The sequence below is a fragment of the Bufo bufo genome, chromosome 3, assembly GCF_905171765.1.
Source record: "Bufo bufo chromosome 3, aBufBuf1.1, whole genome shotgun sequence".
Taxonomy (NCBI): domain Eukaryota; kingdom Metazoa; phylum Chordata; class Amphibia; order Anura; family Bufonidae; genus Bufo; species Bufo bufo.
In genome coordinates, this window is record NC_053391.1 from 484,756,876 (window position 1) to 484,774,921 (window position 18,046).

At 43.0% G+C, this 18,046-nt stretch overlaps 2 protein-coding genes across 9 annotated transcripts in view; one reads left to right on the plus strand and one right to left on the minus strand.

The window, feature by feature from the left end:
• UBAC2 (UBA domain containing 2) overlaps window positions 1-18,046 on the minus strand; it is a 196,510-nt gene that overhangs the window by 78,713 nt on the left and 99,751 nt on the right. The window lies entirely within an intron of this gene.
• Window positions 1,674-16,909, plus strand: GPR183 (G protein-coupled receptor 183). Of its 3 annotated transcripts, none has more exons than XM_040425267.1 (2): window positions 1,674-1,811; window positions 15,712-16,909. In XM_040425267.1, exon 2 carries the CDS (start codon window positions 15,729-15,731, stop codon window positions 16,809-16,811), a length of 1,083 nt encoding a protein of 360 aa, XP_040281201.1. In that variant the 5' UTR covers window positions 1,674-1,811; window positions 15,712-15,728; the 3' UTR covers window positions 16,812-16,909. The 3 variants fall into 3 exon arrangements, with proteins under 3 accessions (XP_040281201.1, XP_040281203.1, XP_040281202.1); XM_040425269.1 differs by having other exon boundaries at window positions 1,798-1,854; XM_040425268.1 differs by lacking the exon at window positions 1,674-1,811 and adding an exon at window positions 1,816-1,929.

An 18,046-nucleotide genomic window follows, 5' to 3' on the forward strand; every position in this document is an offset into this window, starting at 1 on the left:
TACTGATGACCTAAAGTGAGGATAAGACATCAGTATAAAACGCTTGGAACACCCCTTGGACGCTCTTCCCTGCACACAGTATGTATGGAAGTGGTAGGTGTTGTCCTGTAATCCCTATCCTGCCATACAACCAGAGGACTACAAGGGAGAATTACTATTGTTAGTAATATAGCGCTACTACTCTGCAATACACTTCAGTGTGAAAACCAAACCTCTCCGTCCTTTTTTAGCATTCAAATTCTAATTCACAACAAAGAAAAGAAATAGGAAACCCTTTAAATTAGGTAATTCTTCCTGGATGTGAAAGAAAAGGGAAGCTAGTTTTGTAGCTGTGTGGAAATGTCTAGTGGACCAAGCCTTTAGCCGTTCTTTACAGTATTTTTATTCCTAAGAATATGGCATTTCAAATGAAGTGTTATTACAATATACATGCAATCAAAATATTTAGGTTTTCTTCTGTACATTACATTCTCCCCTCTGGTAGAGCCCCCTGCTGTTTCTCCTGTAGTTGAAATTCTGGTCCGCCCTCTCCTGCATTGAGGGGTGCACCTACTTGCTCCCTCCTCTCAGTGCCGATGCAGTGATCTTATAGCGAAGCAGATAAAGCGGCCCAGACACCTGTAATTCATTCCTACTTCTAAATTCATGATGATGATGTGTCAGGCACTATTTTCTAGGCAGAGGAGGAAGGGTTTAACAAGAGCTGACTGCAATGCACTCCTAAGGGTACTTTCACACTAGCGTTATTCATTTCCGGCATTGAGTTCCGTCCTAGGGGCTCTATACCGGAAAAGAACTGATCAGTTTTATCCTAATGCTTTCTGAATGGAGAGCAATCTGTTCAGTATGCATCAGGATGTCTTCAGTTCAGTCACTGTACGGTTTTTGGACGGAGAAAATGCCGCAGCATGCTGCAGTACTTTCTCAGTCCAAAATTCCGGAACACTTGCCGGAATTCCGAATCCGGCATTATTTTACATTGAAATGCATTAATGTCGGATCCGGCCCTAAGTGTTCTGGAAAAACAGATCCGGTTTTGCGGTCTGCGCATGCACAGACCTTTTAAAATGTAAAAATGATAAAAAACTGGATCCGTTTTTCCCGGTGGCAACCGGAGAGACGGATCCGGTATTGCAATGCATTTGTGAGACCTATCCGCATCCGGATCTGTCTACAAATGGTATCCGTTTGCATACAGATTGCGGAACTGCCTGCCGGAATCCAACAACGCAAGTGTGAAAGTACCCTAAGAGATGAAGGTGCCTGACTGTCACATGGGAGGAGCTGCTGCCTGCCCACAGAAAGGGAAGAGACAAGTCCTCCAGAAGTGAGTAAAATATCACACTGGACAGCAGCATTACTCCAGATATATTTTTTAAGTTGTGGGATAACCCCTTGAAACTGTGCTAAAATTGGGAACGTAATAGACAGTAGAGTGTGCAATATGGATAGTATATAGGGTATGACACATGCTGCTAAAGTGGGTAAAAAAGCTGAAAACTAACACTAAGAGACACTAAAGTGACTTTTCAGCTGCTACACCTCCGATAACGCCTTCAGATCTAAATTATGAGCTCATTAAATAGTAACAAAAGGAACAGCGTTTTTTTTTTTTTTATATTACGCTTTTTGGCTTTCACTTCCCACAACCAAGAGAGAGACAGGCAGCAAGTAAGATGTTCTAACCACAAGTACAAAAATGCTGATTATGACACCGCCGAAGACGCAGGGAAACTGGTCTTGAAATCAAAGGGAGGGAACATTTAACTCAAGCACTTAGAAGAAAACGGAGGAAGAGAAGCATCAGCTCTGTGAGTATCTCATTGTACAGACCGCCAAGCAATTATTTGCTAGGTAACACGACTAGACTGAAGCGAGTTACAAACTGGAAGGGGAAAATCAAGGTGTCATTTAAGGCTCATTTTCTCGGTTTGGAAACTTTATTTGCAGTTTTATAAACAGAAAAGTATTGGTGTAATAATTTCATAGGTGAAGACGGCAGATGGCTATTTTACATGACTATGTTGGGGGGACAGAAAATAGGACTCTATCTGCAGTACTCATGTAATACTGTAGATAACAGCCCAAGATCATACTGTCAGGTTCCCTTTAATGCTTTAAAAAGCCTGCCACAAGACCACCTCATGTGAAAACTGTTGTATAACTGAATATACCATATATGCAGGTCAATATTTCCATCAAGAAGCTGTAAGAAACTTCAGAACTGGTTCTGTATAAAACTCTGTAGCAGCACGGCTGTGGATTTTTTAAAAAATTTTTTGCAGTAGATTTCCCCACTTAAAGAGCACCTGTCAGCAGGATCAACTCTATTAATTCAGGCAAAACGCCTGGTAGGGCTGATCCTTCTGATCAAAAACATACCTATTTTGTACATATCCAGTGCACCTCTCTGGAAAACTTTGTTATTTTATACAAATGAGGGATTCGTGCACCAAGGGGCGGGCTCTAGTCAATCAGTGCACCTTAGCTACTTTGCTTTCAAGCTCTGGCCACACCGCCCTCCCCTTGACATGTCATGTAGGATCCTTTCGGCTGGCCCTGTAGGGGGCAGCGCAATTTCTACTTCTACGCATTACATCTGCTTACGGAGCATTCACTAAAATGGTGCGGGGTTACAGGGCAAGACAAAAGGACGCTGATGAGGCCTGGCCCTGTCAGTCCAGAGGAAGAGGGAGTGGCCAGAGCTCGAGGTAGGGTGCAACAAGGGGTTAAGGGTCATCCATCGGTGTTATAAAACCCTCATTTGCATAAAAGCAAAAATGCAGTTTTCTATAGCATGGCGCAGCAGATTTGCACAATAAAGGTATGCTTTTAGTCAGCAGGATCAGCCCTACCAGGCACTATGCCTGATATAACAGAGATGATTCTGCGGACAGATGCTTTATAAACTTGCGAGGAAAAAAACATACAGCATGCTTAAAAAGTAAAATAAAAATGTTTTTCACCAAGTTGTGACGACGGCGCTTTTACTGTTCTATACAATGTAACATCAGCCAATGAATTGCGAGTATGAGGACGCCTTCACAAGCGGCAGAAGTTCTGCGACTGAAAATCAGGTCCATTCCTCTGAAAAGGAATTGTAGAAATCCACATGCGCGCTGCCGAAACAACCCCATTCAATTAAATTAAACCGATTTTTAGTCGCAGGAAATTTCTACAGCATAATCTGCCGCATGTGAACTCACCCTAATGAGTTTTAGAGAATCTGGTATTGTACACTGACTTCAACAAAAGGAGTTGTTATATAAGACAATCTAGACATTAACACTCTTCTAAAAGGCAAGCTTTAAGACAAGCGAAAATCTTGAAGATTAAATCTTACACATCATAAGAAAAATTAAGCCGTGCAGGCAAAATGACTGGGTCTGGCACATGTTCACAAGAAGTTGTAAATGATAAGACTGCTGAGAAAAGGTTATTAAATTACTGTGCAAACCCTGGCAGATGGCTACCTGAAACTAAATGCCGCCGAATGAAGGCAGTGCTCTAAGGCACCTCAGTGACCACAAGCTGGTTGACAATGTAGAAGGTAGTTTCTATCACGGTGAGGGCTGCAACCACAGTAAGCTCATTTAATACACAACCTGTTGCATGGCTAAACACACTTAGGCCTCCTGCACACGACCGTATGGCTTTTTCAGTGTTTTGCGGTCCGTTTTTTGTTTCCGTTTCTGTTCCGTTTTTCCGTTCTGTTTTTCCGTATGACATATACATTATACAGTAATTACATAGATAAAATTGGGCTGGGCATAACATTTTCAATAGATGGTTCCACAAAAAACGGAACGGAAACGGAAGACATACGGATGCATTTCCGTATGTGTTCCGTTTTTTTGCGGACCTATTGACTTGAATGGAGCCACGGAACGTGATTTACGGGCAATAATAGAACATTATCTATCTTTAAACGGAACGGAAAAACGGAAATACGGAAACGGAATGCATACGGAATACATTCCGTTTTTTTTGTGGAACCATTGAAATGAATGGTTCTGTATATGGACCTCATACGGAACGCAAAAAATGGCCAGTAAACGGGGGGAAAAAACGGTCGTGTACAGGAGGCCTTAATGGGACATATTTACCAATGCAATTATACTAGATTTTTAATTGGTGATGCCGCTACACAACAGACGCATCACTATGAAAAATGTCTATAGGCTAGATTTACACATGCAGTTGCTGGTGAGATTATGGACTCCATTTTTTAATCAAACCTTGAAGTGGATCCTAAAGTAACATGAAGTTATGAGAAAAGGTGTCTACTTTTTGTTGTATCCCAAAAAAATGCACCAAAACTAATCCTAATGGGGTATTGTTAGTGGATGACCATGGTTTACAGCTCTAGTGATTGGTGATGTGTCAGCTAATTTGGTGGGGAACCTAACGGCTGACACCTCACCAATCACCAGAACTGTGGCCCCCGTTCCTTCCAGCGACAAGACCATGGCTAGGAGGAGTTTGAATGGAGAAATGGCCAAGATTTATGTTGCCATGTCTATGGCACTGATGTTAACAGCCATGGTCAAGCAGCTGGTGGGAATGAGGGACCAGTGGTCAAACTCCCAAAGATCTAGCATTTATCACCTATCCAGTTAATTGGTGATAAATACTTCTGACTGAAATACCCCTTTAAAGAGGTACTCCCACCTCAGACAGTTATGGCTTATTCACATTATGTGCCATAAATGTCTGATAGGTGGTTGTACCAGCAGCTCTGCCAAGAGCATGGTCTCTCGACCCCTATCCCACCAGGGGAGATGGCAGCTGGATGCATCAAGGCAGAGGAAGAATGGAGAGGTGACGGCCTTGTATATGTCTATGTCTCTCTCCATTCTGTTCCATGGTAGTTACATTACAGTTTCCCTAACTCCTACAGAAGTGAATAGAGAGCAGTGAAGATGCTTGGTCATCTCTCCATTCATGTTCTGCCTGGCTGTAACTGCTGGCTCATCAGACAAGACAGGGGTGAGTGGGTACACTCATTCTAAAGACGGCTGTAGAGCTCAGAGGTGGGACCTGTACCTATCAGACCTTTATAAGATATCTTGTGGATGTCTGAGATAAGAAGATCCCTGATGAACGTCTCATTGACAGTTTCCAATGCCAACATTGCGAATGCAGTTCTGCACTGTAATAAACTATAGTTCAGGACCAATAGTAAATAAAGCAATGTATTTAGAAATCAACATATTAGGCTCCATTCACACAACCGTATTTTTGTTCCGCTTCCGATCCTCGTTTTTTTGCGGATAGTATACGGACCTATTCTTTTCAATGGGTTGCAAAATATGAGGACATCGTACCATGTGGTGTCCGCATCCATATGTCCGTTGCCCTGCAAATAATATATATATATATCTGCTATTCTTGTCCGTTTTGCGAACAAGGATAGGCATTGTTACAATGGATCCGCAAAAAAACGGATGCAACACGGACATCAACCGTATTTTTTGTGGACAGCAAAATACATACAATTGTGTGAATGTCCCATTATCCAATTTACCATATATTTGTTGGAACTGCTCTATTCATACCTTGTATAAACAGGGGTGGATTGGCCTTACATACTACAGGGCCGTCCGCCCTCCTCATGGCTGCTGGCCAGTTATATAACAATCTGATGCTCTCAGCAATAATTAATACTAGGAGCATCGGCAACTTACACACCTGGCTAGCAGCCGCAGGTGCCCTCCTAAATTCAACTGTATTACTGTCCTCAGTATGGTGATAAAGGCAGTATTTTATGCTGCGCTACGGTATTGCTGGCCCTGTCTACTTATGTTGCCTTCTGTCAATTTGGACTCGTCTACAACTTGGGGCCACTATAAGTTTTAAGTTCCCAGTCCGCCCCTAGGTATAAATATGGCTTCATAAATCACTGCAGAGAGGATCTTGGGGAAATATCTAGCTGCATTTCCGCCAGTCCTTTTATATTACGATACAAGTGTGTACTAAACCTGAGAATCGCTGCAATACAAATACCATAGAGACTTACTGAAAACTTCCATTTTGCTTTACTCATTAGGTGGTTGCTTGAAAAACACCAGAAACAGAAGTTAGTCATGTGCAATCCCCACCCACATCTTTAGGGGATTGGAAAATATTTCAAAATGCACAATTTAAACGTGTAAAGCTGATCATACACATTACATAAATTTCAGCCAAACATCTAATGCATATGGGGGTCTCCCAATGACAGATGTTGGGGGGAGAATGACTGAGCAGCTGGATTTAAACTTCCTGATCGGGGAGATAAGTCAGAAGTGTCTGGCAGTGGCTTTCTCCTCTCCATTTTCAGGACACATGCATGCTTGGCCATAGAAAGGCCGGAGGAGATAGCAGAATCAGCTGATAGCTGTCTAATGGGTACGGCCAGCATTACACTGTTTTTCAAGCTATTTATGTGTGTAATCCCATACACAAGATGAACGATCATTCAGCCAACAGCCATCTCTCCAGATCCTTCCATAGCAATGTATGCTTGGCTGGGCCAAGCATGCATAGCTAGTGAATGGGGGAGGGGACAAAGCCGCTACCAGGCAAGAAGAATCTAAAAATGACATTTTCTGCAGTTTAACCCCCATAGTACCCCTTTTTACGGTGGTCACTAAATGGCATTAGGCTAAGCTGCTGCCTTTTTACAGCGAGACCCATGCAGTGGACAGCAGAAGCTCAGCAATGCCACTAATGCCCCTATTTACAGTGCCTCTCACCCAATCAGCAACATACGTGGCTATACATATCCCAGAAGGAGGACAAATTACTATTTTTCAGGGACCAGGAGGCGTGGAGCATGGTGCTCCTAGTCCTAGACTGGTCCCTGGTCTTCTTCTCTGGTTGCCAGAACTCCACTAAAGCCCGTATTACATTGCACGATCTGGCAGGCGATTGTCGGGAGAGAAACGTTCCTTTGCGGCAATCGCCCGCTTGTTAGCGGAAGAGACCGCTGCTATTACATGCAGCGGTCTCCACCACAGCATGGGGAGCAGCAGATCATGATTACATCACAAACAAGCATTACTAAGCATGCTGAAAGATACCGATTGCCCGGTAAATCGGCAGCAGTATTACATTGCCAGATCCTTGCTAACGAGTGTTCCCGAGAACGTTCGCCAACGATAAACTGTCCAACAATTGGCCAGTCTAATATAGGCTTAAGTCCTGGCAGCGCACAGCTTCAGGACGGGACGTAGTCATCTGATGCTGTGTGACAATTAGTACAGACAAAACCGCTGGCTCCTTTATGTAAAGATGGCTATACATATAAAGACAAGGCCAGACTGAGAAATGTATAGGCTGTTGTTGGGGGAATGAGGTCTCTCCTCAGTGGAACAATATATGCACACTTGATAAGCTGAGCATGCATGTTTAACTGACTTCATGCTCCGATTTTGTGTCTTCTGATTAGTGTTGAGTGAACTTCTGTTTTTATGTTCGGGGGACTGTACAAGGTTCGGGTTATCTAAGAATTCCGTTATGGATTCCGCAACCACGGACCATAACTTATGGTCCATAGTAGCGGAATCCATAACGGAATTCTTAGATAACCCGAACCTTGTACAGTCCCCCGAACTTAAAAACAGAAGTTCGCTCATCCCTACTCCTGATTTTTTTTTTTTTACTTTGGCAACCCATGGGTACTGTATTCATCTCCTACATTATGCAATATTAAGTCATAACCCTTCACATAGTTCAAAGGTCTCACTTGATTACATAAAATATACTGAAGTATTACATGATTTATCTATTTTACATTTAAGTAATGTTACAGACATTATCATTGTTTGCTGTCCCCAATGGAGCTCACAATCTACATTCCCTATCAGCATGTCATGAGTACTGAATACTGATATTCAGAGGCAAAAACATTAGCCAAAAAAAAAAAAAGAAGCAAGAATTCAGTCTGCACCTGAGGAACCACTAAGTTTTTAAGTAAAAAAATCTGAGGATCATGCAAAGTTCCTGGAGAAAGAAGCTGATACTTTCTTTCCTTTTTGCTAGTTCTTAAAAATCTAATGTTATGGGTAAAAGATTGTAGAGGAGGAACTAGTTTTACACACAGGATTTACCACTTTAAAAATATCTAGTTACTCAAAGCAATCCAGTGGTATAAAAAAAACAACCACTTAGTTAAACAACCTCTAACTTGGAATTTTCTATACTGTGTTATACTGACACTAACCAAAATGTGACATATATGTACTGCAACAGCTAAGGCTACTTTCACACTTGCGACAGGACGGATCCGACAGGCTGTTCACCCTGTCGGATCCGTCCTTCCGCTATTTCACTGTGCTGCCGGACCGCCGCTCTGTCCCCAATGACTATAATGGGGATGGGGCGGAGCTCCGGCACAGCACGGTAGTGCACAGTGAAAGGCCGCCGGACTAAAAGTCCTGCATGTCCGACTTTTTAGTCCGGCGGCCTTTCACCGCAAACTGCCGTACTGCGCCGGAGCTCCGCCCCCGTCCCTATTATAGTCAGAGGGGACGGCGCCGCGGTCCGGCGAAATAGCGGAAGGACGGATCCGACAGGGTGAACAGCCTGTCGGATCCGTCCTGCCGCAAGTGTGAAAGTAGCCTTAGAAACAGAAATGTCACACAAAGAGACAACTGTCAATTCACCATCTTATTAACGTACTGTAGAGGAGACAACCATAGACCACGGTCACCTTGAGCTACTGCCAAGAACCAGTTCAGCTGTAAAAACCACTTCCTTATATGCTATCTTATATTGTAGAGAGTAAACACAGTAAGTACTTGTACTCCTCATAAAATAATAATTCTGAAACACTTTTTCTTTAAGAATCCTGAGTTTTTATTCCTCCAGGAAATATAGATGTAAATTGACAGGGGGTGTTGCTAAACCAGTTGTCAAAGGGACGTGTTCTGCACTGTCCAACCAGTGCGGACAATGTCAGGTAGTGTAGGGACACCCTATTCATAAGAGAACGGTAACAGTTGTCCACTTCTTCACTAACCCCTTCACTGCTCTAGACCACCAGGGATGCAGACAATAACAGTCACTGCAGAAGACCTGGATGCTATTTAGAGCGATCCTCCAGTTCACAATAAATGAAGAATGCACATTTAAAGCGTATTTTTATGAAAGCACAGTGTACAAAGAGCAATCTGAAAAGTTGGTGGCCATTTCACAGAAATGTAGAGGAAGATTCAGGAAGTGTGTCAGAAAGACTAAAAAGGAGGGCACCGGATACTTTGAGTCTGCATTATGCATTTATTGTGAATTTTATTCTTGAAGATCTGTATGTTGAAATGTCCCTATACTTAAAAAAACAAACAACAAAAAAAACCTTTTGATATGTCACTGCATTATATAAAAAGTTTTGATTGATGGGGGTCCAAGTCCCGGGACACCCACTGAACCCTAGGAGGAGGAAAAAGAAGCACTCACACAGAACTCTCCTTGCTGCAGGCTCAATACAATGTCTATGAGCTGGTCTCGCGCCCGCCTCCTGCGGCGAGGAAAGACAACACTCAGTGTGAGGGCTTGCTTCTCCTCCTTCTAGCAATCTGTGGGGGTCTCAGCACTCGCAACCCCACAGATCAAAAACTTTGATATGCTGTTATGACATATCAAAAGTTTTATTTATTTTTTTTTTATTTTTTTTAAAGTCGAGGAGTACCTTTACCTTTACATTTTTTATATGATCCGGTCTGGCTTTAAGGTAGCAGGCCCCAAACTGCATCGCTTACTAGCTACAAAGGCTTAGGGCTCATGCACACAAACGCATTTTCTTTCCGTGTCTGTTCTGTTTATTGATTTTTTTTCGGAATGCAAAACCGTGGATTTGCGGAAGTTACTTCCGCAAAAAAAATATAGAACATGTCCTATTATTGTCCGCATTATGGATAAGGATAGTACTGTTTTATTAGGGGCCAGCTGTTCCACAAAATACGGAACGCACACGTTCTTTTTTGCAGACTGCAAAATACATACGGTCGTGAGCATGAGCCCTTAGACAGAATAATGTCCCCATTCTCAGGAGGCAGGGAGCGATCAGCCGTGAACAACAGATAGCACTGCACAAAGCGGAGTTCCACATTGCGCTGTGCGGCCTGTGGCTCAGCATGGCAGGCGCAATGACATCACTGCATCATGCCTGCTTGCGCTAAACCTACCAGCCCCACCCCCTTCCCCACTCACCCCACACCCTCTTCTTTTAGATCTGGCGAGAGCGGGGAAAAGCAGCAGATTGCAGCTCAAATAACCGTTGCGCCGCAGCAATCTGCGACAGATGTACACAAAAAAGTGGCGTATATCTCTTTGCAAATGACCACCTTGATGTCTAAAACCCCTTTAACATCCTGCTACATCTACTAATATGTAGTGTTCGTAATGAAAACAGATGGGCAAACAACTGATCTGCCAATTTTCATCTGTAAACGATTGCTTAAGGCAGAGAAGTCCAACCTGCACCCCCCCCCCCCACAGCTGATGCAAAACTACAATTCCCAGAATGCCCTGATAGCTGTAGGCATGATGGAAGTTGTAGTTCTGCTACAGCTGGAGGGCCGTTGGACATCCCTGGCTTAAAGTTACAGGCCCAAAGTCTGAGACTGCACATCTCATCTTCTGCAGTGTTGTCACTACTTTCAAGTGAAGTAGGATGTACATTTTGTAAGGCTACATGCACACGACCGTTGTGTGTTTTGCTGTCCGCAAAACACGGATGGCGTCCGTGTGCGTTCCGCAATTTGCGGAACGGCACGGACAGCCATTGATATAACTGCCTATTCTTGTCCGCAAAATGGACAAGAATAGGACAGATTATATTTTTTTTGCGGACCACGGAACGGAGCAACGGATGCGGACAGCACACAGAGTGCTGTCCGCATCTTTTGCGGCCCCATTGAAGTGAATGGGTCCGCATCCAAGCCGCAAAAACTGCGGCTCGGATGCGGACCAAAAGAACGTTCATGTGCATGGGCCTAAGAGTGATGAATCTGAAGAAAATCAGAGCAGGAAATCTCAAGTAAATCTCTCAGCAGTGCAGCCTCAAGCTTTGGACCTATAAGTTTTCATATCGTACATTAAACAGACTTTCCGTTTTTCTAGTAGATCTCTGTAACACAACAATAATGGTAGGGGAGGGGGGAGATGGTAACATACCCTTACTTTTAGCGGTATTGTACTATCACTACCCTGTAAGTCACAGTATCACCAGCTCACCAGTTTCCTTCCTTAAACTGACACCAGCCATGGGAAGAAGCATTTCAGTCTCCAGTCCACTTTCATTAGCTTTGTTATATACCATACTGTGGTTATCTACATCCATGCATAAAACATTTCCTTTAAAAGAAGTACAATTTTTATTGGCAAAAATATGAAATGTAAAAATCTATAAAACATTAACATTACAATTAGGAATGAGCAAATTTCATATTTTGAACTTCGAGTACGGAATCCATAACGCAATTCAGCTTATACCACAACACAAACTCGAAGTTCAAAATATGAAATTCGCTCATCCGTTATTAGAATTCCAACAAAATTATTTTTCATGTGAGAATCCAGATCACCTTACAATCACTGCGTGTGTCCTAAAACAAGCTCTGGGTGATCCGAATTTCCCGACTACACGACCAAATATTACATTAATTTTACTAATGAGTATACGGTATTGCTTATGGAGGGACAGAATTAACTTGTTTTATTATCTTGAATGTGATACATGTAAGTTCTAATTAAAGGGAGTCTGTGCCCAGCGCAGAGTGTTTTACAGTTCCCTGTGCGCTGTACTCTCATTCCCAAACATACCCTCCAAAAACAATGAAATAAGCAAATTAGTATAAAAGAGTCCAACAGGCTGTACTTATTGGCAGTCCATCTGAATCAAGTCCTGCTCCCCTCCTCTGATAACATCACGCTACGACTGTAAATCTTACGCAGGCGCACATATCATCTCTGCCTGGCCTGCTCTGACTGTGCCCTTCTATGGCCAGTGGCTTCATCTACTTAACTGCACATGCGCAGAAAGGATATGCAATGAGATGAGATCTGCGCCTGCACAAGATTTCCTGTGGTGGCCTGATGTCAGGGGCAAAGCGAGGTGGAGAAAAAGCACAGAAAAGAGGAGCAGTGCTCGATTCGAATGGGCGAGGCTGGGCTCTGTTGCCCACAGGTACTAATTTGCATAAGGATTAGAAACTACTTTTCTGAGAACTACAGTACACCAGTACAAACCACTTCCTTTCCAGTGCTGCCACTTTGATGCTCCCCGCCACTGCAGCTATGACATCATGCTGTCACGGTGGGGAGTGGGGGGAAAACTCCCCACCGTACAATGAGGAGCAGACTGAATAGCAACTAGACAACCAATGAATATTTTTCCCATCTATGTATATGCGACCCAATATCACAATGATTGGAACCAATAATGGAAGATATATGGATCAAAATTTAAACAAACAGTAATTTCACCACGCAATATATACTCAAATAATCACAATTTGTATTAAACATTTCATAAATACAAAAATCGGGCTTCACATAATTAAGAACACTTAAAATCTTATAGGTTGGAGGTATATGGTGATATTAATTTATCGATGTAAAGTGCAAGTGCAAACATATCCATAAGGTAGTATGAACAATGCATACGTAAGCCTAGTAGAAGCAACACTGGATATCTGCTGATATTTACATATTGTGGTCAACAATAGTATTGTATGTATGTATTGTTCATACTACCTTATGGATATGAAAACCGACCAAAAGGAGTGGGTCAATAGAGTAAAAGAGCACTTATAATACTGAGGTAATTAAAAAATTATAATTTTATTGGAAAATCACAACAGGACATGATTGACACAAATCACAATAAAACATTTAGCACAGGTCACAATACATGAACGTATTAAAAACCAAGAGGACCGATGGTGAACTGCTGGTATATATTATTAAAGTGCATGTGCAATAATCCTGATTGGTCATCAGTGAAAAGGTGTATTACACCTAACCACTATGGCTCCAAACTACATAATACGACCCATATGCATATATAGTACAACAGATACCAAAATTTGGGGGTGGAAATACACACCACAAAGGCTAACTGAGGCAATATGGTGACTGAAAATGTAATAGGAACATAGAAAATACTGACCAACCAACTTTAGCACACAGGAACACCACCGGTCCGCTCCCCAACGCACATTTCGCGTTTAGCTTTTTCAAGGGGTACCTTATGGATATGTTTGCACTTGCACTTTACATCGATGAATTAATATAATCATATACCTCCAACCTATGAGATTTTAAATATTCTTAATTACGTGAAGCCAGATTTTTGCATTTATGAAATGTTTAATAAAAATTGTGATTATTTGAGTATATATTGCGTGGTGAAATTACTGGTTGTTGGAATAGCAACTAGGCCTAGAAGCTGGGATAAGGGAGCAGGTCACCTCCTAGAGGTTCCCTAATCCTCGCCCTGACTCCTAACCGTATGAGCGGACCCAGAAGGTAGGACGGCTCATACCCAAGAACCTTGGACCCAGAGTCGCCCTGATAATCCCTGGAATAGGAGCAGGGGTGAGACGACCTGTTCCTCCAAGACACAGAAGAACAGGAGTCTCAACCGGCCTAGATGTAAGGAAGGGACAGGCAGTGAACAGCCACTGGACCGGCAGGTAAGAGCCCAGAAAAACGCACTTACCTGCCGCTGCAAACAACAATGACTGGACCCCATGCAACTAACTGGGACCCGTTCACCCAACAGGACACAGCACAAAACAACTAACACGGAATCCAGCAAACGAGAAACTGCCTGGACCCCCATGCGAACAGGCAGACCTGCTCACTGACTCTTCCAAAGGCACAGATAGACTGGTGGTGTTTTTTGTCCAGCATGTTTGCTAGACATTCCCCTGACATGTAACAACAATGAGACAAATAACACCAACCCAGATATAAATGACACTAAACATATAAATGGGATAGGTATGAAAGGTAACATCGGGGAGACATCGATGTCCCACGAGGTGGCCCTCAAGAACTGGGCATATGTAATACCCAGGACAGGAGCATAGCTCCAGCACCAACAAAGGCTGGAGTACAACTGCCTCCATCCTGGAAGCCACAGGCTAATAAACCCCTAGTGACCACACCCAGCCAGGTAGTTAACCACTCACGCACCAGACCGGGAAGGAACAGGGGAAACAGGAGTTCACACACATGCTGAACAAACAACGCGTTGCCCCAGGCAACCAGCATGCATGGCTATCATATCATGGCGAACAACACCGAGACCGTGACACTGCCATGACATATGATTTGGCTGCAACAATGATGTGTTCATATACCACTGCAATCAATCACTGACCTCAGCAGTATTCAGCACAAGACTGCTGAGGCCAGTGATTGACTGCAGCAGTCATGTGCAGTATATGGCTGATCATTGCTGCAGTCAGGAAAACAGAGCACAGTGGGGAGCAAGAAGCGACAGAGCTGGAACAGAGGGGGTTCAGAGCAGTGAGTAGAATTTTATTTTATTATTTTAATACCCTCATTGCCATTAACAGATCAACCCCCTTTAAGGTTTATGAGGCCAGATTTAAAGGGGTTCTGCACTTTATTTAAACTGATGATCTATCCTCTGGATAGATCATCAGCATCTGATAGGCGGGGTCGGACACCCGGGACCCCCGCCAATCAGCTGTTTGAGAAGGCGCCGCGGACTTCTCATTGTTTACCGCCAGCCCAGTGACGTCACGACTAGTATCAACTTGCCTGGGCAGGGCTAAGCTCTGTTCACTTGAATGGAGCTTAGCCCCGCCCAGGCAAGTTGATACTAGTCGTGACGTCACTGGGCCGGCGGTAAACAGTGAGAAGGCCGCGGCGCTGCTGGAGCGCCGCTGCCTTCTTAAACAGATGATCGCCGGGGGTCCCGGGTGTCGGACCCCCGCCGATCAGATGCTGATGATCTATCCAGAGGATAGATCATCAGTTTAAATAAAGTGCAGAAGCCCTTTAAATCTTTACGATTTTACACTGGATTTAGAGCTTTTAGTTTTTATGAATTAAATTAGGATGTATTCAAAGGTGCTTTAAAGGAAATCTGTCACCAGGATAATCTCTACTAAAATAAATGAATGGCCTAAGAGCACTTAGTACCTTATTTCCAGATGTACCTTTGTTTCAGCAATAGATGTTTTCTATCTTCTGAAAATCCAGTTTATTTGGTATGCAAATGAGCCAGTAAGGTGCCCAGAGGGGCGTCACTCGTGCAGGAAGGAGCCCAGGCATGGACAATGTGTCCACCCACCCCTCCTACATCACATTCAAGCCATAACTCTGCCCCCCTTATCCCTTCCCCCAGCATGAGGGCGGGCTTGGGCACTAGCAGGAGGCGTGCCTGGGCTCCTTCCTACAAGAATGACGCCCCTCTGGGCACCTTACTGGCTCATTTGCATACCAAATAAACTGGATTTTCAGAAGATAGAAAACATCTATTGCTGAAACAAAGGTACATCTGGAAATAAGGTACTAAGTGCTATTAGGCTATAGCTTCACTTCAATAGCGATTATCCTGGTGACAGATTTCCTTTAAAACTTCTCCCACCCAAAACATTTAACCAATTTTCATGAATCTGCATTTATCCCAGATTATGATACCAGTTTACTTAAATAATAATAAAAAATACTGCTATATTACTTTTCCAGAACTGTCCAGCATCAACATGGACGTTGACAACAATACCAGTAATGGAACCTTGTGTGACCTCTATTACCATCACAACACGGCAAGGATTTTGCTGCCAATCTTCTACAGCATGATCTTCTTGTTTGGATTGCTTGGAAACATCCTGGCTATGTTTGTCATCCACAAAAACAGGCGGAAGCTAAACTCAACCACTCTCTATTCGAGAAACCTGGTCATTTCTGACATATGTTTTGCCATTGTCTCACCTTCCAGGATTGTGTACTATGCGAAGGGTTTTGACTGGACATTCGGAGAAGCATTTTGTCGGATAACCGCACTATTTCTGTACATTAATACTTATGCTGGAGTAAACTTCATGACTTGTCTGAGCATCGACCGTTTCTTTGCAGTGGTGCACCCGCATCGTTACAACAGAATAAGGAGGGTGAAGTTTGCCAAGATCATCTGCATTTGCGTTTGGTTGCTGGTCTTCTTCCAAACATTCCCACTTCTTATACAGCAAATGTCTCAAACGGAGCTACACACTGGGAAAACGCGGTGTATGGAATACCCAATCTTTGAAGCCATAGACAATTTGCCATATATACTTCTTGGGGCATGTTTTATTGGATTCTACCTCCCTTTGGTAATAATACTGTATTGCTATTCTCAGATAAGTATTAAACTCTGCCAGACTACAAAGAAGAATCCATTATCGGAAAAAACTGGCACCAACAAAAAGGCTACTAACACAATCATTTTAGTGATTGTGGTGTTCCTTATTTGTTTTACCCCGTATCACGCGGCTATTACTCAGCATATGATCAAGAAACTTATTTATCAGCCAGACTGTGAAGAGCAGAAACTATTTCAAGTAGTCCTTCATGTCACGGTTTGCCTGATGAACTTAAACTGTTGCCTGGATCCCCTCATTTACTTCTGTGCATGCAAAGGATACAAGAATCAGATTCTGAAAATATTAAAACGGCAGGCTAGCGTTACCTCATCCAGCGCCACCAGGCCAGCGGCTGAAGAAAGCTCACGTGATCTCACAGAAAGCCAAATGAATCAAAGTATACCATTAAACCATAAAGTAAACCAATCTGTGAGTAAAAAATAATACTAGGAGAAAAAAAAACTCATGTCAGAGCCCTTCCTAATCAACCATTATAGAAAGACTTATTTTGAAATATTGCACCCTCTGGAGGACATTATATATAAAGGGGTTTTCCAAGATTTTTCCTATGGATAGGTCATCAGTACCCACCGGTCAGCTGTTTGAGAAGGCATCGGCACAGTGTGAGCGCCGTGGTTTTCTCTCTGCTTTTCCTAGGCCAGTGACGACATGTTCATCAATCACGTGACCTAGGAGCAACTCAGCCCCATTCACTTGCGATACCAAGCACAGCCGCTGTACAATGAGCGGCGCTGTGCTTGGTAAACTGAAAGAAGGCTGCGACGCTCACAGGGGTGCTGGTGCCTTCTCAAACAGCTGATCGGTGGGAGTCCCAGGTGTCGGACCCCCACCAATCAGATACTGATGACCTATCCTGGGGATAGGTCATCAGTAAACAAATCTTGGAAAACCTTTTTAATATCAAAAACCGTCTTAAAATCTGTAGGGTAATTCATTCAATGTGGGGTGTGCCTCTGACCAGAGAACAACTGGACTGTATATATGTATAATTGGCATCTCAACATGTTCTCCGTTCTGCCAGGATGGACAAATTAATGTATATAAAAAGTCAACCTCTCTAGTGGTCAGAAATAGGTGTACAAGGAAAAAGAAGGAGACACCAGCAGTATAATTCTAGATTCACTGGTTAAACTAGTTTATGTGAACTAGTCCAGGGTTTAGAGAATGTCTAAAATGTCCAAGAATACAACCAGTGCAAAATAAGCATTGTTCCATAATTTCTCCATTTCTATCATGATAAAATATTTTTTTTCTATAATAAATGCCTGCAAGGCTAAAAGTAATTAAGCAATGTATTCATGCTAATGATTTGTGACATTGCTGGAGAATTTATCACAATAGTGCAAGAAGTACCAGTATATTGTGCATAAAGAACAGAAATCATCATTTATTTTCCAGGTAACAAAATAATTCTATCAAACATCGTGGTAAATGACCACTCATACCCCTACTCATCCTGGGTCACCTTACAGCCATCAATATGGACTATACTGATTCTAAGAATTGATTGGCCATAACTCATCTACGTTGGCTACATAGAGACGTGCCAAACTGGTGATATCATGATTTCTGACCTAGGAATTGAAAATGACACCTCACTTCACTGTTCATGCACTGCACATCAAGCACACGCGCAGTGTAGTGAGGTGTACCATCCC